The 18686-nt window shown below is 45.9% G+C and overlaps 1 protein-coding gene across 1 annotated transcript in view; it reads left to right on the top strand.

Annotated features, from left to right (window-relative positions):
• Positions 1-18686, top strand: part of DNAH12 (dynein axonemal heavy chain 12) — a 1160754-nt gene that overhangs the window by 803415 nt on the left and 338653 nt on the right. Inside the window, 1 exon segment of the mRNA XM_029600929.1 lies at positions 12361-12539. Within this exon segment, the coding sequence (XP_029456789.1) occupies positions 12361-12539 (179 nt within the window).

Genomic DNA, 18686 nt, shown 5'->3' with positions numbered 1-18686 from the left:
CATGTATGATTTTAAGTTTAGCTAGGAGGACTGGACTGGACCAACTGAATGCAGACTGGAGAAAACAATTTCCATTGGCTAAAGAATCCTGAAATTCCAAAACTGATGATTCATCGTATAATAAAGATCAGTGCTTGCGATAGGCTTGTAGCACCTCCACCTTTTGTGCAAAGTTTAAAAACTTCATGATTACTGGTCTGGGCTTGTTGCATTGTGTCTGTATAGGGCCCATCCAGTGTGCTCGCTTGATCTTTATGTTGCCATATAAAGAGATAAGGGAGAGTGCGTGCGGGAGCCATTGTTCAAGTACACCTGCAGGATCCATATCTCTTACGTTCTTGGGCAGGCTGATAAAGCCCAAGTTGCTTTTCCTCACCCAATTCTTGAGGTCATCTGTCTTGGCAGCTTGCTAATCCTGGGCGGCCTTTAACTCATCAACCTCCATTTCAAGCACTACAACTTGGTCACCCATGGCTGAGATGAATGACTCCACTTCATACATTTGCTTAGTGACATTTGACAGTGAAGAATATGTTTCAATTGAATTCAGAATTTGACCATCAGCAAGTATCATTTTTGGACTTTCAAATCTACAAGGAGGGTAAGAAAACTGGTACCACTCTATATCGCAAACTATGGGAGAGAAATACTCTTACATTTTTCAAGTTACCATCCGAGGACCTTAAAAAACAATCTCCCTGTGGGCCAATTCCTTTGTATTCACTGCATTTGTTCTATGAAGGCAGAATTTTTGGTCTATGCACAAGATCTCAGAGCGCTTTTATTGGCTCGGGGATAATTAGAAAAGCATTTAAAAGCTGTAGGGCCGATGGATGCCCATGTGGTCCGGGAGGTTATCACTTTAGGAATAGGCTCGCCACGAGGTGAGCAGGAGGAAGTAGAACCTACTGCCCTGCGGGAGCTACTAACAGTTCAGTCCCTGGAGGACTGAAGGGTCCCGGATAACCCGGTAGAGGTCCGTTTCTCTAGCCACCCCCATGGATCACCGGTGGGTAAAATGGGGAAAAGGAGTAACATGGACTTGGAGAACGAGAGTCCTTTGGGGGCTAGGATAGAGCTCCGAAGAGCTCCTGCCAATTCCGGGGAAGCTGCCAACGGCGTAGATTTTTCACAGCCAAAGGGGGAGGAAATTGAACTGCCTGTTGTGACCAGAAAAGATTTGGTAAGGCCTGAAGTAATTTCATTAGAATCTATCTGGGAAGCAATCCAAATTTTGAATGAAAATGTATTGCAACAGTTAAAACCTGTAACAGATATAATTAAATAAATGGACACCAGATTAAGAACAGTGGAAAATTCTGTTAAAGAAAACAAGAAAACGTGTTTATCTTTGAAGGAACAAATTAAGGCTGTCTCTAATATAGCCCAGAGTGTTATAAAACAAAATCAATTATTATCCAACAAAATGGAACAGCTTGAGAATCAGAGTAAAGGGAAGAATCTTTATATGTTTATAAATAAATCTTTATTTATAATATAATTTATAAATTTCCCTAAAGATCCTTTGATACCACCCAAAGACCAATCCAACAAGGATACAAAAAAACCATGGTATACCCCCAAGTTAAAAACCTTAAAGCGTGAACTCAGGAACAGAGAAAAGACATGGCGCAAGAACCCCTCAACCTCAAATCTTGCAGCCTTCAAAGCTCGGATGCACCAATACAGGATATCCATTCTTTAGACAAAAAAGGACTTCTACTCACAAAAAATACACAACTTTATCTTCGACCCAAAAGCCCTTTTCTCATTGGTTGCTTCTCTCACTAAACCACCCACCTGCCCTATTCCAGACGACAAAGCAGCAAATAAAGCTACTGAACTGGCTACCTATTTCAAGAACAAAATTGCCAACCTACTTGACCCGCTCAAGGAAAGGATAGCCCCTTCCCCACCTCATATGTTTACCCCCCCCCCCCAGCTACTCACCGCAAGCCTTGAGACCCTTGAGTCTGTGTCCACCTTAGAGATTGAAAACGTAGTAAAAAAAATGAAACCATCACCCCACCCTTTAGATGCCATTCCAGCCAACCTCCTGATAGCGAGTGCCAAAGACATCTCAAACCCATTATTACAGATTATTAATGCCTCCTTATCACAGGGTCTAGTCCCTACCCCCCTTAAACTCGCTATTCTGAAACCCCTGCTAAAAAAAACAAATCTGTCACCTGATAACCCAGCCAACTTTCGCCCCATAGCAAATCTTCCGATGATCGCCAAAATCTTGGAAAAAATAGTCAATAAACAGCTTTCTGAATACTTGGACAACAACAACCTACTCTCGCCGTCTCAACTAGGATTCTGTAAGTCTCGTAGTACCGAATCCCTCCTTCTATCACTATCAGACAATATCCTCAGGAACCTTGAAAAAAAACCAATCCTGTCTACTCATCCTTCTCGACCTAACAGCGGCATTCGACACAGTGAACCACGATATTCTCTTAGATCGCCTCTCAGAAATTGGCATAAAAAACACCGCCCTCAGCTGGTTCTCATTCTTCCTCCAGAACAGGTTCTACAAAGTTAAGGTCAACAGCAAAGAGTCGCCTCCGTTCAGATCCACACTCGGAGTCCCACAAGGATCTTCTCTATCTCCAACGCTATTTAACATTTATCTTCTCCCTCTGTGTCAGCTCCTTTATAAACTCAATCTAACACACTACATTTATGCAGACGACGTACAAATCCTCATACCGATTAAAGACTCACTACACAAAACCATGCTTTATTGGAATTCGTGCCTACTATCCATCAACAACCTTCTAGTAAAACTTAACCTGATACTCAACTCCAATAAGACTGAGTTCCTGCTCATCACCCCCGACGGCAACTTCTCAGTATCTAACACAAACACCTTAGCCCTTCCTTCCCTATCCCCACAGGTCAGAAATCTTGGAGTCATCATCGATAATCAATTTAACTTCAGAAGTTTCATCAACAACACCGTTAAAGAATGCTTTTTTAAACTCCAAGTCTTAAAAAGGCTAAGACCCCTACTACACTTCCAGGATTTCAGATCTGTGATACAAGTAATCATTTTCTCGAAAATAGATTACTGCAACTCATTGCTGATAGGTCTACCTACTAACACATTGAAACCGTTACAAATGCTACAGAACGCCGCAGCAAGGATTCTAACAAAATCCAACAAAAGGGACCACATAACACCCATCTTAAAGAACCTACACTGGCTCCCAATCAAATATAGAATCCTATACAAGACCCTCTCAATCATCCACAAAGTCATCCACCACTCCACCCAAATTGAGCTCACGATCCCATTACATCTTCACACTACCTCCCGACCGAGGAGACAAGGCCAGAAAGGCACCCTACAAGCACATCCCGTCAAAACAACACTAAGTAGAAGAACTCTATCCACCGCAGGCCCTACACATTGGAATTCACTCCCACCAGACCTCAGATTCGAACAATCGACACCAACCTTCAAAAATGACTCAAAACCTGGCTGTTCAACCAAGCATTCTCTTAACCCAGTCATGTATATACAAGACATATGTATATAAATTGTACTCTCCCTGTTCATTATTAGTTTTTATCCAAGTTAAATCACCCTGTTCTATGTAAGACATTATAAACTATTCTTTATATTGTCATTGTAATTGTTGAAATGTGAACCGAAGTGATTAGTAACTTTGTTACCTGAACTGCGGTATATAAAACTGTTAAATAAAAATAATAAATAAAGACATGTAGAAGAAATACTATTAGAGATATTGAAAATACCTGAACAGACTATACCTCTGATTTCCAGAATTTATTACATTCCTCCATTTAAAAAGAACATTTAATCTCAAAATGGTCTACAAGTCTTGACACCTATGATGTCGGACTTGGACATTACTAAAATCCTAGAAACAACTCAAAGAGAACAGGTCAAACCTGCAACCTTTCTATTGGAATCAGACAAGGAGTGGATTTTGAAAATGTTCTTCCGACATCGTCAAGAAACATTTTTAGATTTGAAAGTTAGTGTCTTCCCAGATATGGCAAGGGCAACACAGCTGAAAAGGAAACAATTTCTTCAAATGCGACCTCAGGTTTTGCAAATTGGTGCCCTTTTCTTATTAAAATTTCCATGCAAATGCATGATTAAATATACAAATTCTACATATATTTTTTATATTCCCTCTCAACTTAATAATTTCCTGAAAAATAAAGAGTTATTTGTAATCACCTCATCCGCAGTAGCTGTGGAATAGAGCTAAATAGTTTGCGGCTGAATTCGAATATGTATTAATACCTCCTGTCCAGACGCCATATCCTATATATGTTATTATTCCTGTGGTCTGACAGCTGCCTCCTTAATGGCTTAAAACACCAAAAAGCTTTGCTTAGATGTAAAGCTGTAGACTCAATTACATCACAAAAAAACTCACAAAACCTACACAATCAAAAAAACAATTCATATATTGTTTATACATGGTGTACATGGTGTTGGTGAACAGGACCCCTGAGGAAGAATTACATTCGAAACCTGGCCAGTTTGGGGAGAAGGAACTGCTACCAGACTATTGGATAGGATTTGCAGTAACCTATGGGACGCATCCGCTTATGTGCAGCTAACTACTAAATGAACAGTGAAAAAAAGAAATGTTCATTGAAAATTTTGTGTTATCGTGTCGTTGAAGCACTCAGTTTACATTAACAAATTGAATTTTGAATTTTTATTCACGGGTTGAATTTTTGGGAGTTTCACCATATAAAAAAATGTTTGGAGGATGGTGGTTAGTTAATGATTATAAATGTTAATGGTAACTGGGATGGTACCTTTATGAATAATATGAAACTACTACCTCCTCTATTAAAATATTTTTTGGGAGACATGAGCAATTTGAGAGAGTTCTGCGAGCTTTTCTGGATGAGTTTCGGTGATCCCACTCAGGAGGTTTCCGCCGGGCCCAAACGTTTTCAACTGTGTACGGGTTCAAGGACGCTGGCCGAGTTTGCCATTGAATTCCGGACTCTCTCTTCAGAGCTCGGCTGGGACCCGGACTGCCTACGAACCATATTCCTACAGGGACTCAGCCCTAGAATCAAGGACGAGCTCGTGGGCCAGGAACTACCTAGGTCATTGAACGCTCTCATTGACCTGGCCGGGCATATTGATAGGCGCCATCAGGAATGCCGCCAAGAGGCCCAGATGACCATGAAAACCTCGACTCCTTCGAGACGTCCTCGACGCTCACCATCCATCAAAGGTGATTCGGGAGCCTCCCGGTCACCGGCCAAAGAACCCATGCAGTTGGGGCGCGGGAAACTCTCCACGCAAGAGTGTCGAAGGCGAATTAGAGAAGGACTTTGCCTCTACTGCGGCGCAGCAGGCCATCAAGTAGCCACCTGCCCGGTGCGGCCGGGAAACTCCTGGGCCTAGGACCTGAAGGAGGTCTCTTCCTGGGCCAAAATCACCTGCACCTCCACTAACCCTACCAGTTGCACTGACCTCCGTGGATGGTGAGTTCCATACATTAGCCCTGGTAGACTCAGGGGCCGGGGGCAACTTTATTATGAAGAGTCTAGTGGAGCACTTGAAGATTCCACAGGTCTTTGCCCCGGCTCCACTGGTCATCTCGTCTATCCAAGGCAAGCCCCTCCCAGGGCGAGTGACACACCTTATGGAACCTGTTCAACTGAGGGTTGGGCTTCTTCACCTCGAGCGGATGTCCTTCCACATCCTGGAACACTCCATACAGCCCGTCATCCTGGGACTTCCCTGGTTCCAAAAACATTGTCCCCAGTTCAACTGGAGAACCTTACAGTTAACCCAATGAGGGCTGACTTGTCACGACAATTGCCTCCAACCGATAGTTCCAGTGCAATGCTCGACCGCCCTTGCCAGTCTCCAAGGCTTGCCGGCCTCCTATGCTGCTTACTCAGACATCTTTTCCAAGTGGAAGGCCGAGACACTCCCGTCTCACTGACCATTCGATTGTGCCATCAACCTTCTTCCCAGCACAGAACCTCCTTGAGGACGCACCTATGCCCTTTCACCCTCGGAGACTCAAGCTATGTCCAATTACATCAAGGAGAATCTGGAGAGGGGCTTCATCCACAAGTCGACATCCCCGGCGGGCACTGGTTTTTTCTTTGTGGGGAAAAAAGATAGAACTCTTCGCCCCTGCATTGGCTATCCGGGTTTGAACGCTATAACCGTCAAGGATTGGTATCCCTTGCCTCTAATCTCCGAGCTCTTTGACCACCTCCAAGGCGCGAAAATCTTTACCAAATTAGACCTCCGGGGAGCGTATAATTTGATCCGCATCAAGAAAGGAGACAAATGGAAAACAGCCTTTAACACCAGAGATGGCCATTACGAATACCTCGTAATGCCATTCGGACTCTGCAATGCTCCAGCAGTGTTTCAAAACACCATGAACGAGATCTTCTGAGCCCTACTATACTGTTGTGTGGTCGTATACCTCGACAACATTTTGGTTTTCTCCAACTCCCTCACCGCTCACCGCCAGCATGTTCTCCAAGTACTACAGTGATTAAGAGAAAACCAATTGTACGCCAAACTCGAAAAATGTCTCTTCGAGCAGGAGTCCCTTCCATTCTTGGGATACATTGTCTCCATTGAGGGATTTCGGATGGATCCTCAGAAATTAAAGGCCATTCGAGAATGGCCCCAACCCTCTGGGTTGAAACCGCTTCAACGGTTTCTTGGGTTCGCAAATTACTACCGTTCATTTATCTCCCATTATGCCTCCATCGTTGCACCCTTGACAGCCTTAACTCGGAAAGGCGCTGACCCCAAGAACTGGCCCCCCCAAAGCTGTAGCCGCCTTCCTCCGTCTGAAGGAGGTGTTCCTTCACCAGCCCTGCCTTCACCATCCAGACCCTCAACGTCCATTTATCATTGAGGTGGATGCATCCTCTGAAGGCGTAGGAGCCGTTCTGAGCCAGAACTAGATCCAGCACAAGCCGCATCCATGTGCCTTCCTATCTCGCCAGTTCTCCCCCACAGAGCGAAACTACACCATTGGCGATAAAGAGCTCTTGGCCATTAAAATGGCCCTAGAGGAATGGCGTCCTTGGTTAGAGGGAGCTCAACATCCGTTCACGGTCTACACGGACCACAAGAATCTTGAGTATCTGCATCGGGCACAGCGTCTCAACCCCAGACAGGCACGATGGGCGTTATTCTTCACTCAATTCAATTTCGTCCTATGTTATAGGCCCGCCGCCAAGAATCTTAGGGCCGATGCCTTTTCCCAACTTTTCGAGGCTACAGACACCCCCGACACTCCTCAATTCATCATTGAGCCATCACAGGTCCTGCTGTTCACCACCACAACTATCCCTCCCAGGAAGACTCTGGTACCACCGCACCTGTGGAAACAAGTTCTGGCGTGGGCCCAAGACTCCTGTTGCTCTGGCCATCCAGGACAGCATCGAACCTTGCAGGCCCTTCGTCGCTACTATTGGTGGCCCAAGATCAATAAGGACATCCAATCCTATGTGGAGTCCTGCCATTCGTGTGCCCTTCACAAGAGGATTCCAGGTTCATCTCCCAGCTTACTCCAGCCTCTACCAGTGCCTACCAAACCCTGGACTCATATTTCGATGGACTTCGTGGTCGACCTACTTCCGTCCAGTGGCAATACCGTCATCTGGGTAGTCATCGACCGATTCAGTAAGATGGCACATTTCATACCACTCCCAGGGTTGCCTTCCGCACCCCAGTTGGCCCAACTATTCGTCCAACACATTTTCAAACTGCATGGGTTACCCAAAAGCATTCTCTCAGATCGAGGACCCTAATTTACTGCAAGATTCTGGAGAGCCCTCTGTCAGAAGTTTGATGTCACCTTAGATTACACTTTTGCTTACCATCCTCAAACCAATGGTTTAGCGGAGAGGACTAATCAAACTCTCAAGCAGTTCCTTTGCATCTACTTGAACGATAAACAGGACGACTGGGCAAGTCTACTCCCATGGGCCGAGGTCGCCCTCAACTCGCACACTTCCACTGCCACCGGATCTTCTCCCTTCCAGTTGGTTTATGGGAAGCAACCCCGGCCCCCTCTGCCTGTTCCCATTTCCGTCACGTCTCTGGTGGCCCAACTCTCTGCGGAGGAGCTACATCGCCTTTGGATCTCTACTCGGCATGCCTTGCTCAAAGCCAGCCAGATGGCGAAGAAATATGCTGACCGTCGACGGAGACCGTGTCCTCCTCTGAGACCCGGTCAGAAGGTATGGCTGAGCACGCAATTCATCTGGCTAAAATTGCCTTCAGCGTGACTGGGTCCTCAATTTATTGGACCATTTCCCATCCTCCATCGGCTTGGTGCAGTGTCCTACCAGCTTCGACTACCACCGTCACTTAAGATCCATAACACCTTCCATGCCTCTCTTTTGAAGCCCTTGGTGCTGTCCTGGCCTTCCAGCACATCTCCAGCACCCCAACCCATCGCCTTGGAAGATGACGTCACCTACCAGGTCCGAGAGGTGCTGGAAGTTCAGAAGCATAGGAAGAGATTGGAGTACCTACTAGCCTGGGAGGGGTTCGGTCCTGAAGAAAACATGTGGGAACCGCTAGCCAACATCCTGGATCGGAGCCTTCTTGATCAATTCCATCGGGACCATCCGTTCAAACCCAGGCCGCCAGGGAGGCACCCTAAAGGGGGGTGGGATACTGTTGTGCCTCGTGGCCGCGGGCACCCACGGCCACGATCCCCCACCTGATTCATGGCGCCGGGCTGCAGCGGAAATGTCGAGGAGAGCACCAGAACCTGGCCCCATTCATCCCTGCTCCTCTCCTCGCGGTGGCGGCCGGCGGGGCAGGCGCCCCAGGCCTCCCCTCACAGTGTCCGGCCGCTCTGCTTCACTCCCGGGACCCAAGATGGCCGCCCTTCCCTTAGGCGCGAGGCCACGCCTCCTCTTAGGATTTAAAGGGGCCTCGTCATCTGAATTGACTCACCTGTGCCTAATGGGTCAGGCTCAGGGAAGTATAAAAGCTGACTTCCTCCACTCACTCCTCAACTTGGCAACTTTGTTGTTCAAGTTTGCTTGCTTCGGTGAGTCCTCCAGTTCCTCGAGTTCCTGATTCCTGGTTCCTGCTTCTTCTCGGTGATTCTTTGGTGTGTGACTTCGGACTAGCAAGTGGCGATTCTTCGGTGTATGACTTTGGACTGGCTAGCGGTGATTCTTCGGCGTGTGACCTTGGACTGGTGAGCGGCGATCCTCTGGTACTCGACCTCGGACTTCCTCCGGACCACCCGTCTTCAAGGGCCCACCTAAGTCCCAGCGGCCCAGGTCCCTATGGGCTCCTCCCAGGGGGCCCGCGGGCTTCCAGTGGCGAAGATCCAGTTGGCCCTTGCACCGACCTCATGCCTCCTCGACCTCTCAAAGGTTCACCTAAGTCCCAGCGGCCAGGGTCCCTACGGGCTTCTCCCGGGGGAACCACGGGCTTCCAGTGGCGAAGATCCAGTTGGCTCTGCTCCGACGCCACGCCTCTTCATCCTCTCGACCACCGTCTCAGCCTTCAGTACCGAGGGTCAGCCAGTCCCATCTTCTGTTCCGCCTCGCCACCCGACAGAGGAACCTAAAGAGCCACCTCCTAAGGTAATAACATCCTCCCGTCGGTCCAAGGGTTCACGATCCCTCCTGATCATAACATATACCCCTCTGAAAAAGTCTTATTTGTTATTTATTTTATATAATCATAAGTGGAAGCCTTTAAACCTTTTACAGTAGCAAAAAGGCATGGATCAAGGAGAGAATAAGTGAACCTATGACAAATGTAACCTAATTTATAGGGAAATTTAGAAATTTGCAATATTTTATCTCGGGAGGGACCAGATATCGTGAGGGGGCATTCCCGTGATATTAAGCCCTTCCCGACCAAATATTGCTACAGTATCACAGGACGATTTTTTATCGTGGCATAAATGTGACAAAAAATCACACTGCAGTACAGGCCTAATCGAGCAATGACAACCCACCTCTTCCAGGACCACTGTCATGTTATAGGGCCAAGTGGCCCAAATCTCCCCTCTAAAATATCACAAATTACCTTTGGGGAGCTTTGGAGACCTTTGTACCCCTCCCTGCTGTCTAGCATGGTGGCTTTGTGCCCCCCCCCCAAGCCAAAAAATATACCTTTAAAAATATGCTGTGATAGTCTGCCCCCTTCCCAAACCCCTCTCCTTTTCCATAATAATTGGCTCCTGGAGCTTAAAATACCCCCTCCCTTCCAAACCCACCCCCACAGATACCACAATTTCTTTCCCCCTGTACCAAATAAAAGAAATTCCCTGGGGTCTAGTGTGTCCCCAAGCTTCTCCCTCCATTCCCAGCCATAAAGAAAGACTCTGGTGGTCTAGGAATAGCACCCCTAACCCTCCCCATTCCCAATCCCCCATACCTTTTAAAAGGCTTGGAACAACCCTAGCTCTGGGCCTAGTCAACACCATTTTGAAAAATGGCATCAACTTAACCTTGCCCCAACAAGTCATAGGGATAGGGTCTAGTAAGTGTACCTAGGCCATATGTCCTAGGTTTGATCCCCAGACCTTACCACTATAGGTAGGTCAGATCAACGCCATTTTGGAAAATGGCATTGACCGGGCCCAGAGGTAGGGGGTACTCTGAGTCCCCACTATATACCACCAAGCTTTTTAAAAGGTTTGGGGATTGGGGTGGTTAGGGATGACCCACCAGGGACTTTTTTATGGTTGGGAGTTGGAGGAGGGGCTTAGAAGCCTACTAGATCCCAGGGAGTTTCTTTTATTTGGCCCTGGGGGGAGGGGGGGGGGAGGGGAGAGATGGAGACTGCTGGGTGGTGGGTTTGAAAGGGAGCAGGTATTTAAAGCTCTAAGGGCCACTTATTATGAAAAAAGAGAGGGGTTTGGGAAGAGGGCAGGCCATCACTGTGCATTTTTTAAGTTACATTTTTAGGCTTGTGGGAGGGCCAGAGCCACCTCACTAGGCAGCAGGGGGTGTATGCTTTGGGCTACTTGGCACTTTCCTACGGGACTATCAGTATCCATGCTAGCATCCTGATGCTCCCATGGGAAAATAGCTACATCACTGTCAAACACTATACAATAACAGGGCTGAATATTTTGAAAGTCAAATGCGTTTTTTTATTTGTATAGAATTTGGTGTGCATAAGTTGCTTTGCATGAATTTGCACAATTCATGCATGCAAATGCCATCTAAAGCAGCTCATTGTAATAGAAGTGGGTTTCAGATTGAAAAATCCTACAATATTGCAAATATCATGTGAAATTGCCTTAATATGGCTATACTGAGCAATATACAGCATTTATCGCACATTGAATGCTGTTTAATATGCATATAGCCATAACATGGCTTAGTAAATCTAGGCTTTAGTGAGACATAACTGAATGTAACTGTCAAAAAAAATGGCCCTCCAGACTCGAACATTTGTAAAAATCACATAAGTTTTATAATAAGTTTTATACTAAGTTTTGTCTCATCAAATATATTGCTTAAAATATATAGCTGGTAAAAGCAAACCATTGCTTGTCATCATTTGCCAATCCTTTCGAATGTTCATTTTCAATGTGATATGTTCATCAAAATGTTCATTTTTAATGTGATACAGTCATCTAACTTCTAAATGGCATACTTCTTCAATGCTCACCTCGTGTTAAAATTCCACATTGATGCCAACAGTCAATCATAAAACACAGAATTCTCAAAAATTATTTATCTGTTTCAATATCCCACATAGTTGTGACTTTCAATGTCCAAACTGCAAGATGTAATACAAGCTCCTTATGTTCATATATGCTAATTTTACAGATGTAACTGCTTTGAAAATTCACCCTATTAAGTACAGAATTTGATGTTAAATACATTGCAATATTAGTATGACTTAGTAACTAGGTTCATATATAATTCTATACCAAGGCTAGGAGGTAATCTCTATTCTTTATTCTACTAAAGTCTTTCATCATCTATCTATCTATTAATTGATCTATAAAAATAAACATTGTACCTCTTTTTCACTTTGGAGTAAAACAAGCTCAGGCTTTTAAATGTTTTAAGTTTTTGCTTGCTTTGTGAAGTTTCTTTTAATTCTAGTAAATATAGGCCAGGGGTGGCCAACTCCGGTCTTCAAGAGATACAAACAAACATCTGGTTTCCAAGCTATCCACAATGAGTATGCCTGAGATGGATTTGCATGCACTGCCTCTTTTGTATACAAATATATCTTATGCATATTCGTTGTAAATATCCAGAAAATCTAGCCAGTTTGAGGCTCTCGGGGTCTGGAATTGGCTACCCCTGATATAGGCATTAGAATAAAATTTACAGCATTAATGACTTGGTTTTATACTATAGCTTTCTGAAGAAAATCTGAGAAGTCTGTTATTTGGTGACTATATGAACCCAGACCTTGAAGGAGATGAAAGACTTTATGCTGAAGTTCCAAGTGTTCAACAATTTAATGACATCGTAGAGCAGTGTTTGGATGAATATAATCAAACTCATAAATCCAGAATGAATCTTGTGATATTCAAGTATGTATACCTCATATTATTTATACCTTTCAACAAACATCAACACTTACAAGAAGTTTAATAGATACCTAATACTAGACTCTTCCATATTCTTTTATATTTAAAATGAATGGCTAGGAAAATCTGTGGGTAATAAAATAATTTTTGGGATCCAAGATGACTGTGGAGTAGACTCACTGACACAGCTTTCAAGCCAGGAATGTAAAATTGTATGTCGTCTGCATATAGGAAGAAGTTGATTCCTAGATTTGCTAGTAATGCGCATATAGGCAGCAGATAGATGTTGAATAGTGTGGCCAAGAGTACTGAATCTTGGGGAATGCTTGTATTGATTGGGAAGGTGTCTGAAATTTGATTACCCAGTTTGACTTGGAATGTCCTATCTTTTAGGAAAGAAGAGAACCATTTGTTAACATTTCCATCTATTCAGTTTCTCTTAGCTGGTGGCATAGCAGGGTATGGTCAACTGTGTTGAATGCTGTTATTAAATCTATTAGCACCAGGATATATGATCCATTTTTGTCAAAGCCTTGTAGTACAGGGTCGGCTAAGGAAATGAGTAGGGTTTCTGTTGAGTGATTTTTTTCTGAATCCGAAATGGTTTCAGTATAGTACATTGTTGTCTTCTGGGTGGTTCTCTAATTGTTATAAAACTGCTTTTTCTAGAATTTTTGTGATGAAAGGCAGGTTGGATATAGGTTGGTAATTGTCCCAATCATCGATTCTGCCAGTTTTATTTTTTAGGATTGGTTTAATTACAGCTTGTTTTGGTTTATCGGGGACCAATCCTTCTGCTAGCGAGTGGTTTATTATGGTTATGAATATCGAGGTTATAACGCTGTTTGCTGTTTTCAGGGCACTTGCAGGGACAGGGTCCAGTGGGTGGGTAGCAGGCTTCATTTTTGTGATGATTTGGTCTACTTCAAATTTAGATACTGGGTCAAATGAGTTCCATTTCACTTGACCAAATTTTTCTTCAGGCTCTTTTGTTGGTAAGCAGGGGGAGAATTGTGATTTAAGTGTATTGATTTTGTTTAACAACAAAGTGGCATATTCATTGTGTTGCACTGGAGGTGGATCCTTGGCCTGGTACAGGATTGGTACGGCCCTCTGGTCGGACCCAGAGAGCGCCTGCCACCAAGAGGCGGAGCACACAAGGAGAAAGAGGCTAGCTGGAGCTTTGCCAATAACAGTCCGGGGTTTCTGCAGGTGGAGCCCTTGGGTACCTGGACCGCCTGGACTTAGGTGGGCCTCAGATGGTCTCCCGGAGAGGTAGCGGAGGGGTGTGCCCACCATGAGCAAGGGTGCGCGGCTGATGCAGAGAGGATGGACTAGACCCGAACTGGAAGCTCCAGAGACCACAGGGAGGTAACAGTTCAGGAAGGTTCTCCGGGCGAGGCAGGCAATGCCTGCAGGTCTAGTCAGGTGAAGGCCGTGGGTGGATTCCAAGCAGGTTGGTCTGGTAGCCACAGTGGACTAAAAGAGAGTGTCTGAGTGAAGCACAAGGATCAGAGCCAGAGTATCAGTCCAGAAGTGGTCAGCCAAAGCAGGGGTCAAATACCAAGGTCAGTCTGAGCGTAGTCAAGGCAAGTGAGGGTCAGTTCCAGGTAGCAGATGAAGAGAATGGTCAGGCAGGCAGTAGTCAGTTCCAGGCAGCAGACAAAGAGAATAGTCAGACAGGCCGATGTCAGTACCAGAGATCAATCCGAGGAGATACTACCTGAGTAAGGATACAGGAACAAGGAGAAGCTGGAACAAGGAGACGCTGGAACAAGGAGACACTGAACAAGAAGATACTTATAACGCAGGATTAGGCAAGCTTACTACACCACGGTGTTGACCCGATTGCCAAGGCGAGGTCCTGGGGACAGGGCCTCGCTATATATAGGGCTTTCAAGTGATGTCATCAATCTGTGCCCCCATCGGTGTTCCTGCACTTGGCCCTTTAAATCACAGCAAATTGGCCGCGTGCGCGCCTAGAGGCGGGCCCGAGGTGGCCGAAGACGCTGAGCCCTGACGGGAGCTCCGCTGCAAGGCCTTCGGCATGGAGGAAGCCAGAGAGGGCCGTGGTGAGCGGGGATGGCGGGAGCTGGCAGCAGCGCGTGACCAGAGCTAGTGGAGGGCAGCGCGAGGTGAGCAGGCCCCGTCACAGGACACGCAACACATTGCATGAGTTTTTTGTAAAGTCATAGTTATTTGAGATGGAGGAGGATGGGTCCTTGATTAGGTTTTTAACTGTTTCGAAGAGTAGTTTTGAATTAAATATTACACCATGAATCTGTTTTGCTTAGTAGTCTTTTTTTGCTTTATTGATTTGTTCATGGTATTTTGTTAACAGTGATTTGGCATTTCCTCCATTGCTTTTCAGTTTTTCTCAGAGTCTGTTTAGTGTTTCTTAGCTCTTTGCTATTCCAAGGTTTCTTTTGTTTGGTTGTGTTGCCTTCATTTTGGAACGTTTTTTTTTTTTGGATTGGGCATAAAGTATTTGCTATTTCTTTGATGATTTTATCCCAGGAGTCAAAAGATGAGGAGGCATTGTTGTGATCAAACTCAGTTATTTTATTTTTAATAGTTTCTTCAAGTGTTTCTGGTTCTATCTTTTTTCTGTATTTGAAAGATTGATTATTATGTGAGTTTGTTTGTTGTGTAGTGAGGAGAGTTACTTCTGCTTTTATTAGCTGGTGATCAGACCAGGGCAATATTTTGTGAGAAGAATTGATTATGCAGTTATTGTGATTGGCAAAAATTAGGTTAAGGATGTGTCCTGCTTTATGAGTGGGGATGGATACAAATTGTGACCAAGCCATGGCTTCCATAGTATCTAGAAAGATTTCACATGCTGTAGATGTATATGTATGCTATCTACATGTAGGTTAAAGTCCCCTACGATTAGAGTTGATTCTGGAGCTGGGAATACTTTAGTGAAGATTTCGATTAGAGGAGAGCAGTCTTTTTTGAGTGTTCCAGGTAGGCTATAGATCAGTGATTCTCAACCGGTACGTTACAACACACCAGGGTGTAGCCAAGCACAGGCAGGTATGTCGCGGCTCCTGGTTTCCCACTGCCCCGGTTGTGCTTCCCTTCTCCATTTTTCCTGCCTCCGTGGGTCAGTTGGAAGCCTCCTCCATTCTTCCTGCCCCGTGCAGGCCAATCGGAAGCTACCTGCTAGAGGGAGTAGGAAGAAGAGAGGAAGCCTCTGATTGACCGGTGAGGCAGGAAGAAGAGCATCGCATTGCCCGGGGTGCTGGGAGGAGTAGCAGTGTTGAAGCCCAATCCCGACCCCAATGAAGCAAGGCCACCATGGGAGCTCATCCCCGTGGTGGCGAAGAAGCCCTCCCCCGACGAAGCAAGGCCGCCACAGGAGCTCATCCTCATGGCGGCAAAGAGGAAATCCGACACAGACCAAGCAAGGCTGCCACGAGAGTTCATCACCGTGGCGGCGAAAAAGATGTCCCACTGGAGTAAAGCCGCGGCGGAACTGGAGCGATGGTTTGGCGGTGAGGCCCGATGCATGCATGTGAGAATGGGAGCCTGGATGTGGGTGTGAGTGTGAATGGGAACCTGGGAGTGGGTGTATGGGTGTAAATGGGAGCCTGGGTAACAGCTTGTGTGTGAGGGTGTAAATGGGTGCCTGGGTGAGAGCTTGTGAGTGTGGGGATGAATGGGTGCCTGGGTGAGAGCTTGTGTGTGTGGGTGCCTGGGTGAGAGCTTTTGTGTGTGGGTGTGAATGGGTGCCTGGGAGAAAGCTTGTGTGTGTGGGCATGAATGGGTGCCTGGGTGAGAGCTTGTGTGTCTGGGTGTAAATAGGTGCCTGGGTGAAAGCTTGTGTGTGTGGGTATGAACGGGTTTGAGAGCATTTGTGTGTGATTGAGAGTTTGTATATAAGTGAGATCATGTGTGTGATTGAGAGAGAGACTGGTCAGGGAGGTGATGTGTTTCTGTGTGAGAGAGGGAGACTGGTCAGGAAGATGATTTTTGTGTGTGTGTGTGTGAGAGAGACTGGTCAGGAATTTGACTGGTGTGTATGTGAGAGACCAATTGGGTGTGTGTGTGTGTGTGTGTGTGTGTGAGTGACTGATTGTGGGCCCTATGAAGAGGATCGTGAGGGCAGAACTTCAGCAGCCACTGCTGCTTCTGGTGTGTGCTTTTGGCCTGCAAGGGAAAGGAGTAGGAGAGTTGCTGGAGAGGGTAAGTAAAGGTGTCTTTTAAGTTTATTTTTCTTGATTGACTGCCATTTTAATTATTTGGGTATTATGTGATGACTGCAGTTTTGAAATATTTTATTGATATTTGGACAATTTTTAATAAATTTTAATTGTTGGATTTTATTCTGTTCATCAGCTGTTTTGTAACATTTATTAGTTTAGCTTTCCTCTGTGTGGGGCTCTATAGCAGCTTGGCTTATTCTGTTTTCCTAATAGGAAGTGTATTAGTGTTTATGGCCTGGTTTAATATTTGTAGTGTTGCCTTTTCATAGATAGGGTTGTTACTGTTTGAGTGTGTTCCATAATACAGGTGTAACTTTGTGCGGATTAGTTTGTTTGCCTTATTGCAGATTCTGGGCTTTGTTAGGTGCTACATTTCTCTTTCCATTTCTCCAGGTTTACACTGCATGCAGAGTAGCTTTTTTGGTTTTCCATTCCAGTTTCTGTCTCCATATTTATAATTTGTGGTCTTTCTGTACTTGTTGAAGGTCAGTTCTGGGTGTGTGACAGAGGTGAGATATTTTACTAGCATGTAGGCATTTGTATCAATCTTATTCTCAATAGGATATGCATTAGTGGTAAATTACTGTCTTTTCATAAGGAAGGTTCCTGAACATACCCAGATCAGTCCAGACCAGTGGGTTATGCATCCCTACCAGCAAATGGCAGCAAAAAGCAAAACGTTGAGTCTGTGCCCTATAATCGAGAGTGCCACCTGCAGCCCCTCAGTATTTCTCTGCCGTCAGCAGATGGTAGAGGTGCATACCTGCAGTCCTGACTGATTTAGCGTTCAGAGATTATATGCTCCTCAGGGTCACTAGTTCTTGTTTCTGAGACCATCCCTTGGGTTGAGCCAGGCGAATGGGGGGATTGGATACCCCTGGCGGTGCTAGCCTGCTTCTTCCGAGTCCCCTGATAGCCAGGGGACTGGCTCCTCTTCGGCCTCTATGTCCCTTTTTGTGACAGCTGCCAGCTCAGGGAAGTATCCCTTTTAAGGGTTTTTTTTGTTTCTACATGTCTTTATTTAAGTTTAAAAAAAAAAGAGAGAAAGAAGTGCGTAGCAGCTGTGCCGGGTAATTGGCCTACTTTGCAGAGTCAGCACTGGCCAGGCTGTGAAGGTAGGGCCTATGTGAGAGTGGGAGGACCGCGGATCACAGTCGGGGGCAGGGCTTTTCCCTGGGAGGGTAACAGAGGAATTCCAACGCGCGGTGGGATTTCAGTGACTTGGCGCACGTGCCATTTTTTTTCCTCTCGGCCCTTCTCAGCTTCCTGTGCGGTGGCGGCGTGGTAGTGCTCCATTTTGTGACTCGCCTCCTGGTAGGGCCAGGTGCTCGAGCAGCTCCCCGGAAAAGAAAAAAAAAGTTTCTGATGACAGGAACGCCTGATAATGTCAGAGTTACCGATGGTGGAGCCTTGTGTAGCCTGTGGCACAGCATCCGTCCCCCTCAACTCCCTTTCCCTCTGCATGGGTTGTGCACAAGTGGGAGAGGAGTCATTGGCTAAGGGCAAATGAGAGAAAAAATCTTCCCGCTCAGTGGAGCCTGGGTTAGATCCCAAGGCTCCCAAGGAAGGCCAGGCTGTTAAGGAGGCAGTTCGCACCCCCCCCCCTTTCTCCCGCAGGACAGGAGCTGGGGCACGGACAAGAGGAAGACACTGACTCGGCTAATAGTGATCCTGAGGGAGACTTTTCCCTGTCTAAGGGTTTATCTCCTGAATTTATCCTCCCTTATGCATGAAGCCTTCCTGGCTAGGGAGAAGTTTAAAAGGCGACCCAAGGTTAAGCCTGTCAATCCCTCGAAAAGTTCCCGGTGGACCCCGGAAGACTACTTTCAGGGATCAGCTCAGCCAAAGAGGCCCCGGTCTGTTTGGGTGTTGGTGAATCAGGAGGATCTAGTGGATTCTGATGACCCGCAAGGTGATGGTTCTTCCTCTCCAGGGGCGG

This window comes from Rhinatrema bivittatum, chromosome 4 (assembly GCF_901001135.1).
Source record: "Rhinatrema bivittatum chromosome 4, aRhiBiv1.1, whole genome shotgun sequence".
NCBI classification, from domain to species: Eukaryota; Metazoa; Chordata; class Amphibia; order Gymnophiona; family Rhinatrematidae; genus Rhinatrema; species Rhinatrema bivittatum.
Note: the sequence above shows the minus strand (reverse complement) of the source record. Positions and strands in the feature narration are given on the sequence as shown.